Below are 21,411 nucleotides of genomic sequence, written 5' to 3'. Positions count from 1 at the left end.
GAAAGGACCCCCTATAGAGAGGACCCACCATAAGGCCACCAGATATTTTTTTCCCCAGATAATCTAAAGACCTTGTTTTGCATATTGTTTGAATAAATTTGCATGCTGAATACCAAGAGGCCCTAACTTCAAATATGTAAGATAAAATAAAATAAGTTATTTCTTGCCACCTACTGCAATTGTATTCAAACCAAATATTGAGGGCTGTACACCAGTGACACATAGAACAGATTTTTAAACAGCCGGAGGTGGGGGAAGGAACCAAGAGTGATGCTTGGCTCAGAGCTTCCCTCTCCCTCCACGTCAGTCTTGTTGTGACTGGGTTCATCTTAAGTGTAACTCAACTTATTTTTTAACTCAACCACCTGTTCTTAGGACCTTCCACCAACTACTGACCTCACCCCTACATGGAAAGAATCTCAGAAGCCATACTTAAGACATAGTCACATAGTCTCCATTTGCAAACCTCCAGTGAGGGGAGCCAACTACCTTCTAGGGCCGAGGCATTACACTTTGGTATTGCTCTGGTCAATGAGTAAGTGTTTCTTTACTTTAAGCCTAAATCTTTCCACCCCATAATACACTTTCCCTCTGAGCCAAGCAGAATGGTAGAATCCTTCTACCCTGAGCCAGATTTTGAAATACTTGGAACAGCTATCTTGTCCCTCCTAAGTTTTATATTCTTCAGGCTAATCATCCCTTTATACTTAAATTGATTGGTGTATGAATGAATGAATGAATGGAAAAAACTGCTGATTATGCACCACTGTGTGCCAAGCACTGTGTTAACTGCTAGGGATAAAAAAAACATTCAGCTCTGTTAGATGCCCCTCTCAGTTTCATGTCATCTCCAAATTTGGGTTTGAAAAATATACTAGATAGGCCTTCACCTAAGTAATTGATAACAATGTTAAATAGCACAAAGTTATTGGAAGGGTACCTGTCTTATTCTGTGAGCATTGATATACTTGGTATAGATCTTTCTTCACCCATTCCTCCCTTGTGCAAAATCCCTTTGTAATCTATTCCCTTGATCCCATGTCTAGATCCCTAGGTTACTGGTGTCCAACTCAAATAGAAATGGATCCCTGTGAAGCTACATATTGACTTTTGTTGTTGTTGTTCAGGCTTGGGGTTTTCTTGGTAAAGATACTGAAGTAGTTTGCCATTTCCTTCTCCAGTGTGTCCCCATTTTACAGATGAGGAACTGAGACAAATAAGGGTTAAAATTTAACCTGGGGAACCTGCGGCCTAGAGGCTACATGTGACCTTCAAGGTCCTCGAGTGTGGCCTTGTGACTGAGTCCAAGTTTTACAGAACAAATCCTTTTATTAAGGGAATTTGTTCTGTTAAGTTTGGATTCAATCGAAGAGCCGCACTTGAGGACCTAGAGGACCATATGGTTCCCCACCCTTGGGTTAAATGATTTAGTGTCTGAGGCCAAATTTGAACTCAGGTCTTCCTGACTGCAGGGTCAGTGCTCTGTATACTGTACCACCTAGGTAGCTGCCCTTATACTGATGTTGAAAACCACAAATTAACATTATCTATGTTGTATTATATTTTTAAATTTATTTTATTCAACATCTCTGAATTATGGTTTAATCTGGTTGGGTGGTCAGGAGTTTTGCAGCCTGAGTTTGACACCTCTGCCCCAGGTCACTCTGTATAAAACCTTCCTCTGACTGAAAGTCATCCTGTTAATGACTATATTTGTTCTCTGCCCTTTTCAAAATCCATCTTACTGTATAATCATCTAAACCACAACTTTCTATCTTGTGCACAAGGATAGGAAGAAACCATTGAAGGCTTTATTGGAAGCTAGGCGTATAGTGTTCATGGTAATGCCCTGATCTACCAGTCTGATATCCCTGTCAAAAATGTTAGCCTGGCATCAACCCTTCCAACAAAACAACTTTGGTTCATGAAGTGTCACCTATTCTCTTTGATTTTGTTTGTTTCATTTAAATCTTTATTTTTTATATGTGTCTTTTTTCTTTATAGCACAGTCATTTCTAGTTAATATACCTTCCTTCTCCCCTAAAAAAGGGGGAAGGGTAAAAAAAAGTTTTACCTTTCACAAAGATATAAAAAGAAAAAAAAAATTCAGAAAAACAACCAGCACTTCTACTGTGTCTGATAGCACCTGCAAAATTCCACACTCAGTCCTCCACTTGTGCAGAATTTTACCAAGAATTAAAAAAAAATCCCTAGATAGGTCTGCTCGGTGACACAGTACACAGACGGCCAGGCCTACAGTCAGGAAAAACCCAAGTTAAAAATCTGATCTCAGACAGTTACTGGCTGTGTGACCCTGGGCAATTGACTTAAACTTGTTTGCCTCAGTTTCCTCATCTGTAAAATAAACTGGAAAAGGAAATGGCAATCCACTACAGTATCTTAACTAAGAATACTCCAAAAAGTGTCACAAAGAGTTGGATGGGACTGAAAAACATCTCAACAGCAATAGCACTGACTTTTGCAGATTCTATCCTCTTCCTTTTTACTTTTTAAATTGAAAATCAGGAGGCTTTTTCTTTCTTAAGCACTGACACTTTTCTTTTTCTCTTTAATTTGAAGAGATTTGACACCTACAGTAATTATACTTTACCATTCTTTGAATAACCTGAGATGTGGTTCATCTGGGCCTGGTGACTTGAACTCATTGAGTAGGTACTCATTGGTAACTAAGCGGCTGTCTAATCTTGGACTTTGGCCCTTATTTTTTGTCTATCCTCTTTCTTTGTGGAATCAATCAACAAGTATTTGTTAAAATGTTGGTAAGTATTTTAGATAGAAATGAAGTTGCTCCTGCTTTCAAGGACCTTAATTCTTTTGGAGAAGGCAATATGTAGATAAAAAAAACACATAAAAGCATACATATACAAAGTAAATATGTCAACAGTTTGTATTTATTTTTGTAAATGTTTTGTATATGCTTTAACAGTACTTCCATATCTTGACTTTCCCCATCTTGGTTTTGACGTATGGCGGGTTGGCATAAGAAATTAAATGGCAATTTGGGGGGAGTTTGTGGAAACTGCAGACGACACATGAAGGCTAGCAGACAACACAGAGCCTGTGACCAAATACTTGACCGAAATTTTACAATAAGGTATTGTAAACACCCCATAAAAGAAAAAGAAAAAAATCAGACTTTTCTTCTGGTGCGAAAGGAGGGCCAAAAAATTTACACCGATTTTCCTCATCCTCCTGCCCCTAACCCTCCTCGATGTGGAACATAACTGTAGTGTGTGACAAGTCTAGAAAGGTAAGTTGGATTGATCTCCTGGTTACAGACTTGCCTTCAAACTCATGTTCACATATACAGACCCTTAGAGGATCACATCCTTGGCCTTGATCACATGCCCGGACCCCTGGCTGATTTTCAAAATCTACAGAGTTAAGCTTCTCTTATCCCTGAGATTATCAGCCTAAAAACAAAGTCCATAATGCAGCAAAGAACAGAGGAATTAAATCAGGGATGTCATGTATCCAAGAAAACATCTGGAAAATTCTTTCTTTCCTTGGGGTCAGACTTGATTGATAAAAAAAAAAAAGAGATTGCCCAGCCCCATTCTCTGGGGGGAAACAAAACTCTTCTGCCGTGAACATGAAAAGGGAAAGTAAGAAATGTCACAAAAGAAGACATTCAATTTCTATCTAACAGCCTCAGGGCTATCACCCTTATCTGGTCCCTCTTCCTATCAAATGTGGTTGCTATTGCATGAAGTAATAGCCTGCATGAGTTCTCCTAAGCTGATTTGGAAAGGACTAAATTTTTATTTCATTTCTGGCAGGTCATATATGATAGGAATGGCTAGGACTTAGTTCCTAAGTAATATCTGACCAGCAGTCTACATTTATAAAGCATCCACTGTGCTGCAAGCATGATATTGGTTTTTTGTAGGAGGATTAGTGGCCTCAGTCATAAATTGACTGATCTCCTTGATGGTTCTTTCTAGGAGAGAAAAGTTTAATACAGGGAGTCACAAAGGTACCAAAAAATGTTATGCTGAAACTCTTACTTCACAGCTTCTAATTTGAGCAACTTTCTTTGGCTTATACCAGAACTGAAATTAGGAATATTTTCATCAAGGACAAAAAACAGGGAGATGGGGTTGGGAGGGTGGTCATGTTGAGGGGAATTAGTGATGGTTTCACTGCATAGCAGTCTAGTCCAGTGGGGGACTTAAGGCAAGGTGCAAGGACTTTGATGACTGTAAGGACATCTTTTCATTAGGTAGAAGTGCCTTAATGCAGCACCTCTCCTGCCCATCCTCTCTCCTTGACCTGGGGCAACACTCTACCAGCCATGCTAGATATAAAATTGGTCATCCGTCAGATATCTATGATGATTTTGAAACATCTGGCCCACATTGTGGCATATTGTCCACTATGCCCAGCAGATCACTGCTTCCAGGTCCTATGCCTAAATTCAGAGAAGACCCAGGTCCTGTCTTTGAGAAGTTATATTCTTGCCAGGGAAAGGGACCCTGTGAAAAAAGGCTTAAGAACGCAAATAAAAACATAGCAGAGTCCTTTGGAGGTCTGGGGTGGGGGTTAATAAAAAAAAAAACTCTAGGGAGAGATTGGGAAGAAATCTATAGCTTGACAAAGAGAAGAAAAGATAGGAATAGGGAACTAGACTCAGGATCAGGAGTATCTGGGTTTCTATCTTGTGTCAGATACTTACAAGTTGTGTGTTTCTAAACAGATCAAATAACCTTTCTGTGCCTCATTTCCTCATCTGCAAAAGGTAGGGGTTGGATTAAATGGTCTCTGAGGTCCCTTCTGGCTCTAAATTTTTGATTCCATGATTAGAGTTAAGGGAAAAGATATTTACAAAGAAACTGAAGAAAAGAATGCATTATGGCATTCAATTCAATTTAGCATTTATTAAGTACTTATTAAGTACAAGGAACCATGCTTAGTGTTAGGAATGAAAATTAAAAAATAAAACAAACCAGTTCCTGCCCTTAAGAAGTTTATGTTCTGCTTGGGTGGAAGGGAGATAGTACATATACAGAGTTGAGTGGAGTACAAGGTAGAAAGTGATGGGGACAGAGAGAGCAAGCAAAGCATTCTAGAATTGTAGGAGAGGGGAAAGAATACTACTAGTTTAGGGGATTGAGGAAAGCTACAGGAGGATTTGTTGCCTGAGCTGAACTTGGAAGAAATATAAGGAACCTGAAAGGAGATAAGGGAGTGAATGACTTAATTGATTGTAACAGTATCTTTATAGGAGCGCCAATAAAGAATTAGGTTGATGAGATAGTGGGAGATGGGAGTGTGCTGGTAAATGTTTAACAACTGACTCCAAAAGGAGTCAGTTCAAGAGGAAAAATCGTATGTCCAACATATTTAAATTTCATATGCACTGCACTGTTTATATTTCTCCATCATTTTCTTAAATGTAGACAATCAACAAAGTCAAGCCCCTATTTTAACATTTGCCAATTTCTGAGGTATAAGTGATCAAGCTGAATTTTTTTTTTTGGCTCTTATTTTTTTTTTATTTTTAACATGTGTTTTTAAAACTTTGGGTTACAAATTTTCTGCCTTCCTCCTTCCCCACCCACCCTCATTGAAAAGGCAAGCATTTTGATACAGGTTATAGATGTGTAGTCATGCAAAACCATTCCACAGTAGTCCTGTTGTGAAAAACTAAGTATATTTCCCTTCATCCTATCCTACCCCCCATTTATTATATTCTCTCTTTTGTCCCTGTCCCTCCTCACAAGTGTTTGCTTTTGATTATCCCCTCCCCCAATCTGCCTTCCCCTCTATCAACCCTCTGCTCTTATCCCCTTCCCCCCATATTTTCCTGTACCCCAATGTGTATGTTATTCCCTCCTTAAGCCAAATCCTATGAGAATAAGATTCACTCATTCCCTCTCACCTTCCCCCATTTCCCCTCCACTGTAAAAGCCTTTTCTTGTCTGTTTCATCTGAGATAATTTACCCCATTCTACCTCTCCCTTTCTCCTTCTCCCAGTACAAACCTCTGTCACCCCTTAATTTTATTTTCCAGATATCACCCCTTCATCTTCAACTCACCCTGTGCCCTCTATCTATCTATCTATCTATCTATCTATCTATCTATCTATCTATCTATCTATCTATACATACATATAATTTTTTCCCTCCCACTAACCTAATACTGAAAAAGGACTCATGAGTTACAAATATCATCTTTCCCTACAAGAATATAAACAGTTCAACCTTAATAAGGCTCTTATGATTTCTCTTTCCTGTTTACCTCTTCTATGTTTCACTTGAGTCTTATATTTGAAAGTCAAATTTTCTATTCAACTCTCATCTTTTCCACAGAAATGCTTGAAAGTCCCCTATTTCATTGAATGACCATTTTTTATCCTGAAGGATTATATTCAATTTTGTTGGGTAGGTGATTCTAGGTTGTAGTCCTATCTCCTTTGCCCTCCGGAATATCATACTCCATGCCCTCTGGACCCTTAATGTAGAAGCTGCTAAATCTTGTGTTATCCTGATTGTGTTTCTACAATACTTGAATTGTTTCTTACTGGCTGCTTGCAATGAAAATTTTTCAATTGGCTCCAGCACACCCCGGATGGGATGTCATCCACTAAGTCAAAGGTTATGTTAGCCAGATTAAGAAGATTGAGTATTATAGGCAATAACTATATTGCCTATTTGATATTATTGGAGATATATGCTTATTTCATTTTATAGGCAATAGTGAATTACTACTGATTCTTGAGCAGGGACATTACATGATAAAAATGGTATTTGAGAGAGTGTTTTGGCATCTGTTGGATGAACTGGGGTAGGGAAGAGTATAATTTTAGATAATGATGATGGTGGTGGTTGTTGTTCAGTTGTGTCCGACTCTCTGTGATTCCATTTTGGGGTTTTCTTGGCAGAGATACTGGAGTAGTTTGCCATTTCCTTCTCTAGTCCATTTTACAGAGGAAACTAGGATTGAGTGACTTGCCCAAGTGTTGGAGGCCAGATTTGAACTCATGAAGATGAATATACCTGATTCTGAATTCAATGTTCTATCAACTGGGCCAACTAACTGCCCTGATGATGATAGTGGTAACTGCTATTTATATAGTGCTTAGTGGTTATGAAGTATTTTGGAAATAGAGTTCATTTGATCCTTACAACCAACCTGCAAGGTAGATAGTATGGGAATTAATGGATTAATATGTACATTTTCAAAGATGAGGAAGTTGATAAATGGAAGAAGGTCATGAACATCCTGTTTCCAATCTAATGTTCTTTCCACTATGTCATAACAAAAGGTCATCTCTCCTGGGAGGTCTTAACCATCTCTTCCAAGTCAACATTTCTAAGACTGAACTGATTATATTCACCTTCCACATCTGCCACTTCTTCCAACTTTGCCATTTCTAGGAAATTCCCATTTCCCATTTCTCATATCACCAGTATTTTCACTACTTTTAAAATCCCTCTTCCCTAAGTTCAGCAGGCCATCTGCAATAAGGAGAAGTTTTAGAGGCATCCTTTACTTCATTCTCACAGTATTACCCATCTGTAAAGATGGGGAAAGGCAAGGAGAAGTAGTAGTGAGGTGCCAGAGAAGCTCAAAGCTTATGATTGCAAGAAAATACCTAGAATTCCTGACTTCTCCTACTTCTCATCTTCCACTGCTCAGAAGTGAAGGCAGATATTTAGTCTTGAAGATTATCTATTGATCACCTTGATCTGCATACTCTCTCTTCTAAGTTTTCAAGACACTGTTCTCTCCTGGTTCTCCTCCTACCTCTTTGACTTCCTTCATAGTCTGCTTTCCTTGATCTTCATCCACGTTACCACCATTAACTGTAGATGTCCCCCAGCGTTCTTTCCTGAGCTCTCCTCTCTTCTCCCTTTACATTGTCTCTCTTGAGAATCATTTCAACTATCATGAGTTCAGTTATCACGTCTATGCAGATAATTCCAAAATTTATATATCTAACCCCTCTCTGTCCCAAGCTCCAGTCCCATATCTCCAACTGTCTTTTGGACATATTGAAATGGATGTCCAATAGGTATCTCAAACATATCATGTCCAAAATAGATCTTATCTTTCCTCTCAAACCCTCCCTTCCTAATTTCTCTGTTACTGTTGAGGGCATCACCATCCTTACAGACATCCAGACTTGCAATCTCAGCCTCAGCTCCTCATGATCACTTACCCCACACATCTAATCTATTTCCAGACCTTGTGACTTCAGCCCTTGTAACATTTTTCATATATACCCTTTTCTTTCCTGTGATACTGCCACCACCCTGGTCCAGTCCCTCATCACCTTACTTCTGGACTATTATAATAACTTTCTGGGTGGTGTCCTTGCCTCAAGTCTCTCCTGCCTTCAATTTATCCTCTACATAGCTGCCAAAGTCATTTTCCTAAAGTACAGATCTGATCATAACATTCAGACACACTTACTCTATAAACTCCAGTGACTCCCTATTACCACTAGGATTAAATATAAAATCACTGTTCAGTATTTAAAGCTCTTCACAGATGCTAATCTTCTTACACTTTTATACTTCCCAGCATGCACTGTACGGTGTTCACATAGAATATTCTGCTTCCCAGCTCCATGCATTTTGACTTGCTTTTCCCCACACCCATAATATTCTCATTCTTCCTTTCCACTTCTTATTTTTCCTGACTTCCTTCAAAATGTAGCTCAGAGTTTTCTTTCTGCTAGAAGCCTTTCCTAATTTACACTTTCCACCCTCCCAACCTCAACCCCTGCTCCTAAGTACATAAGCACTGGGCTTATAGATCTAAGTTCAGATCTGGCTTCAAATACTTACTAGCTATGTGATCCTAGGCAAGTTACTTAACCTCTGTTTGCCTCAATTTCAACTTTAAAATGGGAATAATAGCAGCACCCACTTCACAAGGTTGTTGTGAGGATCAAATGAGGTAATGTTTATAAAGTGCTTAGCATAGTCCCTGGCACATAGGAAGCACTATATAAATATTTATTCTCTACCTTTCCTTTCCCTTCCTCTCCCCCACCCCCTTCTCCTTTGAGATTGCATATATTATATGCACACACATGTATATATATATGTATATACATATATATCTTATAAATGTACATAGTTATTTTTATGCTTTCTCCCCCGTTAGAACATGAGCTCCTTGAGAATAAGATCATGTTTTTGCCTTTCTTTGTATCCCCAGCTTTTAGTACCACTCCTGGCATATAATAAATACTTAATAAATACTTGGAGTCATGAAACACCTCTACCATACACTTGATATGTGACCTTGGGCAAGTCACTTCATTGTTTAATTGGTTGATTATGCCTTTTCCACTTGGGAAAAGAGACTTTTGGCTGGGAAAATGCTGTCAAAAACTCCTGTAGTTAGAACTACCAGCCTTTGAGGAAATGAAGATGATTTATTTTCTAGTTTCTTTTTTCTTAGCATCATAGGATTGTACTGCTTATTTTAATGTATATTCTAGCACCAATTTCTTCCTTATAATATACTCTGCACTATATACTAGTACTGAAAAGTTTTTCCTTAAAAAGCACACTAACAATGACAACATTAATAGTAATAATATTATGATTTAAGATTTACAAATCACTGGTATGTATTACTTATTACATTTGATCCTCTAGGGTAGTAAATATTAATGTTATTATCCTCATTTTTCATAGAAGAGAACTGAGGATTTGAGCAAAGAAGTGACTTGCCCAAGGTCATATACCTGGTTGAGGTATCTCCAAACTCCAAATGAAGTACTCTATTGAGTCAGACTAACCAGAAGTCATACTATCTAGCATTGTATCATTTTTTTTTAAAGGATTGTGTATGCTCTTATTTTTTAACCACAGTTTAATCAATTTGAGTTGACATTTTCTTACTTGCTTATTCCTGTTGTCATTTTTCTTAATTTTCATTGATCTTTGCCACCAGTAGAGTCATCCATTATTTCTATCTTACTTAAAGGAAGATTTAACTTCTTAAAGTGAATTAGACATAATTTGGAACCTAAACTCAACGTTTTCTTTTGCAGGAAGCTCTCTCTGGCAGTGAATGTTTGCAAGATTGGTTATTGTTCTTCAGTTCATCACAAGTACACTCCCAGGAGGGCAGTGCTCTATGTTCCTGGAAATGATGAAAAGAAAATACAGAAAGTACCATCACTGAATGTAGACTGTGCAGTGTTAGACTGTGAAGATGGTGTGGCTATGAACAAAAAGGTAATGGTAGTATAATTTCTTATTGGGAAAAAGGTGGGGGAGGGGAATATAAATAAAGTCTGTTTTCTATTGCCAGCATTTTGTACTTTTTGTATTCCTGCACCCCCTCGCCCCCTCCACCACCACCATTTACTCACATTTTGCTGATTTCTCATCTTTTTCTATTTAAGAGCTTGTTCTCAGAGAGGTTTAAGAATTTATGCAGTGAGAAATAGTTAGCCTTTAACAAATTAATTGTTTCCCCAAAAGTTAACGTAATCACAGAAAGCAAAGGGTAAATAACATAGGTAATGATATATTAATGTATTAATGAGGCATTTAACTATAAATATGGTTACCTTGTGTCCCCTTACAAAATACAAAAAATGTTTCTCTCCAATTTAATTGGAAGAAGATCTTAGGTTTGGCTGGCTGAAAGTTGTCTACACCCTTGGAAGCCATTAAGTAGCTAAGACTCCTAGGCCTGGAGTTAGTTAACATAATCTGAAAGAATTGATGCCTTGAACAACTTTGTGGAATATAAACTCTTCACTTGCAGGGGCAGAGGGGAGGGAAGGGAAGGGAATTTTTACCTCCTGCCCTATAATCCATGGCATCTAATAGCAGAATTACTCATCCAGGTTTATAGGGGTAATTTTTTGTACACACTTTTCTTACTGTCCTGTTTTAGTCAATACCTTTGCTTTGAGCTAATTGTATTTGTGGGCTGATTGTTAAAGATGAGTTTACCAGTAGAGGCTCATGAACCATGCTTTTAAGAGGTCAGACCCACAGGATATCCCAGAATATGAAGAAGGGACCCAGCTTAGTGTGCTAAGTTGGAAGGATGTAGCTAGAAGGTTACCACGTACATTCATCTTTTCTCTTAAAAGGGAAAGTTCAATAGCATGTTAGATCCTGATGTTGTCTCTATGTATATATATTTTTATTCTGCTAGATCTGCTCTATGTGTTACTTTTAGGATTTAAATTAAGTACTTCCAGATTTCTGGTGCAAAATGGTACAATGGAAAAAGCACTAAGATCAATCTGAGAGATTTAGGTTCAGTGTTCTGCTCTGGTACCAACAAATTATGTAACCTGGGCAAATCATTTGCGCTATCTGGACTTTGGTTTATATTTATAATTATATATATGAAATACTTTTGTATATATAAATTATATGTTATATTTTTTAAATATATAAGTATATTTATATATAAATTACCATAGTAATTTATATATAAACATGCACACATATACACAAAGATAGTACTTATATATATATGTGTGTGTGTGTATGTGTATGTTTCTCTATAGCTATATTTGCATATCTAGATATAGCTATATCTCTCTAGATATTTGAGGCAGCAAGGTGCCTCAGCAGACAGAATGCTGGACTTGGAAGCAGGAAGAACTCAGTTCAAATCCTACCTCAGATATTTACTAGCTATATGGCCCTAGGCAAGCCCTAGCCTCAATTTCCTCTTCTGTAAAATGAGAACATTAATAACACCTTCCTTCCAGGGTTGTTTAAGAATTTTGTGTGTAAACCTTAAAGATCTATGTCAATGCTAATTATTATATCTAGGTAAGTATTTGTTCAAATCTAGGATTACATCAGTGTAAGGAACTCTCCAGGGAGCAAAATCTCTTTACTGATGCAGTTCAGTAAATGTTCAGCAACTTGAGGTCTTAGAGGGCCATATGGGGCACTGAAAGGTTGTGACCCCTCCCCCACCCCCAACACACACCTACTTTTTATTACACCTATAAAATTATTCCTCCTCTTACATGTGTATTCAGGATCAGGAAGCTTTTTCCAGTCTTCCCTACAGTGCCACCTTTCTCTCTCCAGGTACTTTCCCTGAATTAGTTTTTATTTACATTGTATATATTTTGTATCTATGGTTTTCTGCATGTTATCTCCTCTGTTAAATTGTGGTCTCCTTAAAAGCAGTGACCATCCCTGCTATTTAGCTCTGTACCTAGTATATTGTTCATTTGTTTCAGTCTTCAGTTGTGTCTGACTTTTCATGACCCCATTTGGGATTTTCTTGGCAAAGATACTGGGGTGGTTTGGCATTTCCTTCTCCAGCTCATTTTACAGATGAGGAAACTGAGGCAAACAGGCAAAAACTGAGGGCAAAAAGTGACTTGCCAGGGTCACACAGCTAGTAAATGTCTGAGGCTGGATTTGAACTCAGGAAGATGAGACTTCCTAACTCCAGGCCCAGCGCTCTATCCTCTATGCCACCTAGCTGCCCACCCAGCATATAGTAAGGGTTTAATAAATGTTCATTGGCTGCATTTCCTCATCTGGAAATTCCCTACATCAAGGAAATCACAGGTCTAGTCTCTATTATTCTAAATAAAGCCTGAAGACATAAAGAAGGATGGTTTAGAGGTACTTCTTGGAGAGCCAAATAAAATAATTGGGAGAGTTGGTTCTATCATGAGCATAAGAGCAACAATTTTGTGGAACACTTGATTATCTTATCTTATAATGCTCATGATGAATCTATGTAAGAGGACCACCAAAACAACTATAGCTTATATGTCAATATCTGCTGTAAAAAAGATGAATAAATAGTAGGATTCTATAGAGATCTTGACTAGATCTTCCATACTAAATCAACATATACCTTAATGCTCAGTATAAGGCTGGACAAAATTGGGAGAATGGCAAAAATTTTTTGGAAAATATGATTTGAGTTTTTAAAATAACAAAATCATTATGTCTATATATCATGAATTGTTTCTTCAAGAAGGCACTGGACATGGTGAACACTGAATATCACACCCTCCCCCCAAAAGAAATTTATTATATACTAACTGATAGGAAATGACTGGTTATAAACATCAGGATAATTTCAGAATCAGCTGTGAGTGGTCAGATAATTGACTTTTTAGAGCAAAAGTAAAAATTAACATGAAATTAGGAGAAAAGATAAAGATGAGAAGACACTACATATAATTACAACTCCTATGTGAGCCATTTAAACATGCTGTTAACTTTGAAAAATGGGAACTAGAAACTCAAGAAGTGTTTATTAAGTACCCATTAGGTTCAGGGGATACAAAGAAACAAAAATTAAACATTTTTCAGCTTTAGAGAGATTACATGATAAGCATAGATAAGGGGACCACCAAAACAATGGTGGGAAAGGAGAAACACACACATACATATATATCTACTAATATACGTATATTAGTAAATGCAAAATAGATCTAAGGTAAATATAACGTATATACAAGGTAAATGCAAATTATTCAGGGGGTATTAGGAGCTCTTGTGGATCAGAACAGATCTTATGTAGGTGACAATTAAACTGAGCTTTGAAAGGAGCAAGAGATTCTAAGATGTAAAGATAAGGAAGAAAAGAATTGAGAAAGGAATACCAATAATGAAACTATTATAGTACTCTAAGCAGAAAGAAATGATAATCTGAATTATGATGGTGACTATGTGGATGATAGAGGAATGATAAACTATGATGAATACAGTGACTATTTATGATTCTTAAGGCATAATAATGAAACATGTTATCCATTACAAAGACGTGACAGATTTAGGGTTCAGAATAAGCCATCTTTATTTTTGTGTATATCAACTAAAGGAATTTGTTTTACTTGATTATGAGTATTCGTTATAAGAAATTTGTTTTTCTTTTTCTTTTAATGAGATGGGCGTTGGAGGAAGAGAAAATAGTTTTCTGTTACTTTTTTTCATAGAGAGGCAAAGGGTGCTACGGATGTGAAATGCTGCTTATACTTTTAGATGAAGTCATTGTATTATTAATTTTACATTACTGTTTTATCCTGTTAAAAGAGATTTCTCCTAAAGTGGGAATAATCTATAAATATTTGTAACCTAAAACCAAAACATATAAATGAAACTTTAAAAAAAACATAGAGATAAAGGGAAGGATGTGAGAAATGTGGGATAAAATCAAATTCTTGTTGACAGATTGACAAATGGTTATTTTTGAAGGAATGATAAAGAGTGAAGAGGCTGGAAGGATGGTGGTGCTTTCAACAGTAATAGGAAATTGGAAAGAGGGATGGATTTGGGTAGGGGATGAGGTAAAGAGAATAAGTTCTGTCCCAGGTATGTTGAATTTGAGATGTATATGGAGCATCCGGTGGGAAATGTCTAGCAGGCAATTGGCAATATGGGACTAGAGCTCAGGAGAGAGTCAAGGACTGGTTATATAGATCTGGGAGCAATCTGCTTTGAGATTAGAATAAAACTCATGGGAGCAGATAAAATCATAGAGAGAGAGAGGGTATAGAGAAAGAAGAGAAGAGGGCCCAGGGCCCAGGACGCCGGGCCCAGGTATACCCACTGTTAGGAACTGGGACATGGATAATAACCTGCAGCAAAGCAGCCTAACCAGTAAACTGAAGAAGGCTAACAGAGAATAGTGTCACTAACACCCAAAGAAAAGGGAGTATCCAAGACGGGGGTGGTTAACAGTGTGAAATGTTACTTGTAGAAGGGGGAAAAAAAAGGATGAGGACTGAGAGAAGGCCAATGGATTTGGCAATTTAGAAACCATTGGCAACACTGGAGAAAGCAGTGATGAGTTGAAATTCAGTGTTGAGTGATGAGGTTGAAATTCAGAGTGTAAAGATTTGAGAAGACAGTAAGAGAAGTGCCAAAGAAGTGAAGACAATGCGATTTTTCTAGTTTTGATTACAAAAGAAAAGATAAACGTAGGATGACCATTGGAAGAGATGGTAAGTCAAGCAAAGTTTCTTCACAAATGGGACAGACTTGGCCAGTTTATAGGTGCAGAGAATGACCCAGTAGATAGGGAGAGATTGAAAATTAGACAACAGGAGTTTATTTGGGAGGTAAAGTAACATAGACTCTAAAGAGTCGGGAAAAGTCACTAGATATGACCAAATACATTTAGAGCAAATGTGCTGGAGGTAACACAATTTTAAAGCCAATGAGTGATTGATTTTCATGATATCTCAAAAAAGAAATGATTCTAAAAGAATGTTAAAGATCATTAACATTATTAACAACTCCAAAAAAGGTGATTAAGAAGATAGCCATAACAACAGGTCCATGTGCTGACTTTCTGATCTCTTTGTGAGAATGGTATATGTGTATATCAAAGTTATCTCTGATGAAAATATGAAAAGAATAGTCTTTCCCAGATAGTGCTCTCTAACAGGTCATATTTCAGTTATACAATTGAGAAGCATAAAGAAAATAAGATTTTTTACTGTTTATTAAACATATTCATTGTTAGTTGTGTTGTTCATTATTTTTGAAATTTGATTCAGTAGAGAAAGCTATATCCTTGAAGACTCTTCTTTAACAAGATTTCTCCCAATGCATGTGTAAAATATTATAAGACTTGAGTAGGTGCAACTATGTGGATAACTTGATTCAAAGATCCTCTGATTATCAGTATTAGGGCATTAAACAGGAAGACATATGCTCACCAAAAATCTCACCAGAGGAGGGCTTTCAGCCCACTGAGTAGATCCTTTATGAAAGTTTCATAGAAAGATTTAGAAAAGAATCACATAGAATGAGAAACTGTGGCTTGATTGCGATCTATACTGGTAGAGGGCATACCCACAATAATCAAATGATGTCTTTATCAATCAACAAATGTTAAGTGCATCCTGTGTGCCAGGTTTTGAACTAGATTTTGGGAATAAAAAGACAAAAATGTTGTACTCCCCCTCTCTCAAGGAGTTTACATTCTACTATGGAGAAATAATATGCACATATTTAAGCATTTATAGAATAAATACAAATAAATACTAGATAATTAAATGCATGCTGGTTCGGGAAGGAAGAGACTAGTAGTTAGAAGAATCAGGAAAGACTTCAGGTAGAAAGTATTGCTTGAGTTGCATCATAAAGGAAGAGACATATTCTATTGGACTTAATTCCATCAAAATATCAAAGTACGGAGATATATTCTAAGGTATTAGAGAGACCATTGGATTTGAAATCAAATACCTGGGTTTGATTCCTGGCTTTGCTCTTTAGTCTCTGTGACCTTGAGAAACTCAACCTTTCTAGGCTTGAGTCTCTTAATTTCAAAAATGGGGGCTTTGGAGGAGATAAAGTCTCTTCTAGCTTTGAATCCTATGCACCTGCATCCTTTGAATCCTGCATATTATTGCATATATCCTCCCTATAATGTGTATCACCACTGGAAACAATAGAGATTTCTGCAAAGAAGTCTATAAATATAATAATACCACTGCTTTTCCAAGTAAGTTTTGTGAAAAAACCTTCTTCCATTTTCTTCTGATGTTCTCCTTTCGTGGTCAGATGGCGAGATATCTATAATCAGAAGGAGATTGTCTTAGCTACTTCTTGCAGAGCCACATGGGAAATAAATTGAATTAAATAAACTTGATTTTACAGTGAATTGCTATTGAAATCCAGGTAGGGCTCAGAGTTTAAGAGTGGTCTAGGGAGAGAAGAACAGAAGCTCAAGACCATTATAGCCAGATGACCTTAGATTTATGCCCAGACCTCTCCTAATCTTATATTCCTTCTCACATATTTCTGAGACATAATGGTAGGGTCTAATGTGGGTTCAGATCCCACTTTAGGCTCTTTGTAGCTGTGTAACCTTAGGCAAGTCACTTAATTTCTCTGAGCCCCAGTTTTGCCATCTGTAAAATGTTACCATTTTATAATACTTTTGTAATAATTATTTTACAGTAATATCAGTAGTATTCACCTCACTGGATTGTTGTGAGGCCACATGAGATAATGAATATAAGGAGCTTTGAAAATCCTACAGCATGTAAATGTTTATAAGTTATTATTATTATTATTATTATTATCCACCCACTCCTAAATAACTCTAGAGAGTAGGATTAAACAGGCTGGTTTTACTCTTTCTGTGGATTTGAGACCAGAGTCCATGTGTATGGAGACTAACTTATTTGTGTTGAGTTTGTATAATCATTGTACAATAGACGGTTTCAAATGTGGTATTTTTTTCTTTCTCCCTTAAGAAACTAAACAAACCTTTTTTTTGGTGTCTGAGATTAAAGGGCCTCTTAGTCTTTAAGAGACATCTTTAAAGCTGTTCGTTTTGTCAATTCTATTCTCTAAAAATACAGGCTTTCAGAAAACAATTTGAATTTCTGCCTCAGAAGCTGTATTGAATTTAGATGTTTTTAAAAATATAGACATCCCAGTTAATCCTGCTGGGTAGGTTTATAAGCAGAAGAATCATTAAACATAAACATCCCATCAGTTTTCAGATACTTTGTCACCTTTGAGCAGGAATGTTTAAAATTAATAAAATCCAGCCCAATTTTAAGATAATTTTAGTGTAGCAGATTGATCAGAAAACTGGGCCATAAGTTTTATACAAAAAAAAATTTTTAAACATTTGACCCTGAGTTGAGGAGAAAAAATAACAAGAAAGTATTCCTCTTATTTCGTGGTCAGAAAAAGCACTAACTGCCATAGGATTACAGATTTAGGGCTGGAAGGGACCTCAAAGGCTGCAAGTCTAAACCCTTCATTTTACAGATGAGGAAACTGAGGCTCAGAGGAGTTGTTACATGTCCAGGGTCATACAGCTGATAAATATCTAAGGCAGAATTCGAACCCAGGCCTTTCTAACTTTAAGTTCTGATATTCTAGCCATTATATCACATTGCCTCTGGGGCTTTGGAATATAAGCCTTCTGAGTTCACTTGAAAGAAATAAAGAAATGGAGGTGGGAAGATTAGAGACTCTGCTTTTAAATGAAATCTTGATAGTGTACATGTAATTTTATGACTGTCTTGGCCTTTTTTCCTGTTTGAACACTGGTTAAAATCATCAAATGATAAGAAGTAAGATATCAAATGACTAAGTGAAGTGTCAAAGCAGTGTTGAAAAATAGGAGAGCCTCAACTCTGGCTGAGAAGAAGGAAAAGTGCTGGAAGGCCTCATGGTACAGTGGAAGGAGCACTGGATTTGAAGTCAGAAGGCCTAGATTTGGATTCTGGCTGTATTATGTACTACCTGTGTGATATCTGGCAAGTCAGTCAACCTCTCTGAACCTCAGCTTCCTCATCTGTAAAATGAAGGGGTTGGAGTGGATGACCTTTCACATCCCTTCCAGATCTAGATGTATGATTCTACAAACTGAAGGAGGACTTATAGCTATGAGATGTGTAATTGGGACTGTAATTAACAGTTAAATAGCAAGAAGCCACTAGTGGAAGTGTCTTCCTTGGTGTTCAACACTTAGGTAGATGTCCTGTGCCAGGCCTGCCCTTTCTCCCCAAGAAAGCCCTTGAACCATTTGGCAGATTTATTGAAGGGGCTGACATTCTGCCAGCCAAAGATTTTTTTAATCAGTACCACCATCTGCTCCTAGGGTTTTTCCAGCTTTCCTACTGGAAAAATTCCCATAGAATTTCATAGGATGAGAATTCAACCCATTCTTTTGGCTTTCAGCATCCAAGATCTAACTGGGTTTTCCAGGGAGTGATTACATACTTGCTTTATGTTTTTTCATGCTTTCAAAAACATGCTGAAAATATATTCAGCTAAATTCAGCAAGTATTTATTGAGTGCCTAGTTTGTGGGGAGACAAGTTTCACAAGACAGTAACAATACAGAGATGGCATAGGATGGCATATTATATACAATGAGTACTTGTGAGAGGAAACTGCTTTAAGTTAATCCTGCTGGGTGGGTTTATAAGCAGAAGAATCATTAAACGTAAGCTCCTTGAGAGAATACTGTTTTCATTTGTGTCTTTGTATTCCCAGTGAGGAGCCTAGGACACAGTAAAAACTTAACAAATATGTATTCAATAGAATTGAAGTATTGAATTATTCATTCATTCAGCAAGCATTTATTAAGCACTTATTATGTATAGAGCATTCCACCAGGGGGAGGGAAGGATACAAAGTTTAAATCAGACAGTTCTGGTCCTCCTGGAGCTTACAGCTAGTAAGGGAAACGTGCATACACACATACGTAACTATAATGCAAAATAATAATGATAAATGCATAAGAAAGACTTAAGAATCTTTATTTATGTGAGATCTGAGAGGAGAGATGTCATTTTTGACTTGGGGGGATTGAGGAATGCTTCCTAGAAGGAGGTGACATTTGAATTGAGCTTTAAAGAATGGCTAGAAACCCAAGAGATAAAGAGATGGAAGGAAGATAGTCCAAGCTCAGGGAGCTTCATGAGCACAAACATAGAGTCAAGAAATCCCAAGATATGTTTAGGGGATGGAGAAGTCGAAAACTACCACACTGTCTACAAACCTAAACAACAAATGTCACAGCTAGGTTGAGTAGTGTAGACCAGCAGTTCTCAAAGGTAGTGGGTTCCATGCAGTCAAAACTGTTCTCATTATGATACCAAAGTGGTTTAATTTCTAATACAGTAAAAATTGATAGATAAAACCCATTTAAACAAAAGCTCTTGGGAAATGTTGTTTGCCCTTCATTTTCAGAGGACCAGTGTCATTACAGGGTGATGTCCCAACATGTGTGCGAATTGGATTTAAGTGAGGTGGAATTGCACAAAGTTACTTTTTCTTCCTGAGTCATTGAAGTCCAGTGACAAGACAAAGGTCAAAAAACTGGCAATAACCTAGGATACAGTATACTTCATGATTTTTAAGAGTATAAAGTGCTCTTGAGACCAAAAAGGTTGAGAACTACCTGATAGACAATGGGTGTTAGAGAAAAAAAAAAGTGAGGGCAATGATAGTCTGGGAAGGTGTCATAGAAGAGTGAAAAAGATTTCAGTAGATAAAAGGGAGAGTGCATGGTAAACAGGGGACAAGTTGATCCAAGCCAAGAGGAAGGAATCAGTGTAACTTTTTACAGAGACAGTAAGGTAAAGTCTAACCAAAGTAGAGAATCTATACTGCTGTCACTCAATGAATGAATGAGTAAAAAATATTTATTAAATGATTATGCTAAGCACCGGGGAAACAAACAGAAAAATATGACAGTCCCTGCTCCCATGGAGCATCTTCTAATAGTGGGAGATAATACATATATAGGAATGTCCCAGGTGCGAGTCAGATGGAAAGACCCAGTGGTCTTTAGGGTACAGCAGCAAGACAGTTGCTAATGTATCTTCTTTAGTGTCATTTCCATTAATAAAACTATTATCTGTTTCTGATATTGAACCATCTGAAAGAACTAAGGACTTTGTTTGAAAAAACTTTCTTTCTGGATCTTCAGTAGCTTACAACTGCTGAGGAGGTGAGGGCTATAGCACCTGTAGAGGCTGCTGCTAGATTGTGTCCCCAAAATGGTTGCTTCCCTGAATGATGGCTTTTGGGATGGGGCTGGAAGCAGGGGCAGTGGTTCAGTTAGTGGGGGAAAGTGCAGGGCTGTTGTCAAGGCTCTTAGATCACAACAAAACAGCTATAGGATCATTCTTGGTGTTCCCCAAGGGATGATGGTGATGTTGTAGAGAATGAGCATGTCTTTAACTCAGGTTTAACACAGATGAGCATAACTGCAGCAGTAAATGAACCACTGAATGCTACATTTGCTCTAATGGAAGGGTTTGTTCTTGAGTAAAATGGACTTAGAAGGGATAGTCATATTTATGTACTATATACTATGTTCTTCTGTACTATGTTCAGACTTACACATTACTGTCTTGTGCTTGGATAGGATATGGGGATGTGGGGAAATAGAACTGGGAGATCAGGGTGCACGCTTGACTTCTGCTCAGCCAGTTGCTAAGATGATTCTATTTTTAATCCTTCCCATAAGCAAAGAGTAAAAGAAGAACTCTCTAAGAGCATGTTTATCTAATTATTTTTGTTGACGAATATTTCATTTTAAATGTTTCTAAATGTTAATTATACGGGCATATTCCACATAGTGTTATCCTGGCACAGTAACATTAATAAAGTATAACCAAAGCCAACTATAATATTTCATTTATATTTATAACATTATTCCTGTAGAACTAATTGCACTCTGTTGTATTGTATTACTCAAGAAAATATTTTGAGAAACTAATCAATAATGTTTGGTGGGATATTTTAGTATTTTAGCAAGATTTCTCCATGTGCTACACTCATGCATGATTGTACCCTAGGACTTTGTCCTATTCTTTACCTCTCTTCTCTCTCTCTCTCCTCTCCTCCTCCACTGCTTCTTCTTCTTCTTCTTCTTTTTCTTCTTCTTCTTCTTCTTCTTCTTCTTCTTCTTCTTCTTCTTCTT

General features: G+C 37.2%; 1 protein-coding gene across 1 annotated transcript in view; it reads left to right on the top strand.

The window, feature by feature from the left end:
* CLYBL (citrate lyase beta like) overlaps positions 1 to 21,411 on the top strand; it is a 371,726-nt gene that overhangs the window by 175,277 nt on the left and 175,038 nt on the right. Inside the window, exon 3 of the mRNA XM_027854136.1 lies at positions 10,038 to 10,224. Coding sequence (XP_027709937.1) covers positions 10,038 to 10,224 — 187 coding nt within the window. The remainder of the gene's footprint in view (positions 1 to 10,037; positions 10,225 to 21,411) is intronic.

The sequence above is a fragment of the Vombatus ursinus genome, unplaced genomic scaffold, assembly GCF_900497805.2.
Source record: "Vombatus ursinus unplaced genomic scaffold, bare-nosed wombat genome assembly UNPS02010304.1, whole genome shotgun sequence".
Classification (NCBI taxonomy): domain Eukaryota; kingdom Metazoa; phylum Chordata; class Mammalia; order Diprotodontia; family Vombatidae; genus Vombatus; species Vombatus ursinus.
The sequence above is the reverse complement of the archived record's forward strand: the minus strand, read 5'-3'. Positions and strand labels throughout refer to the sequence as shown.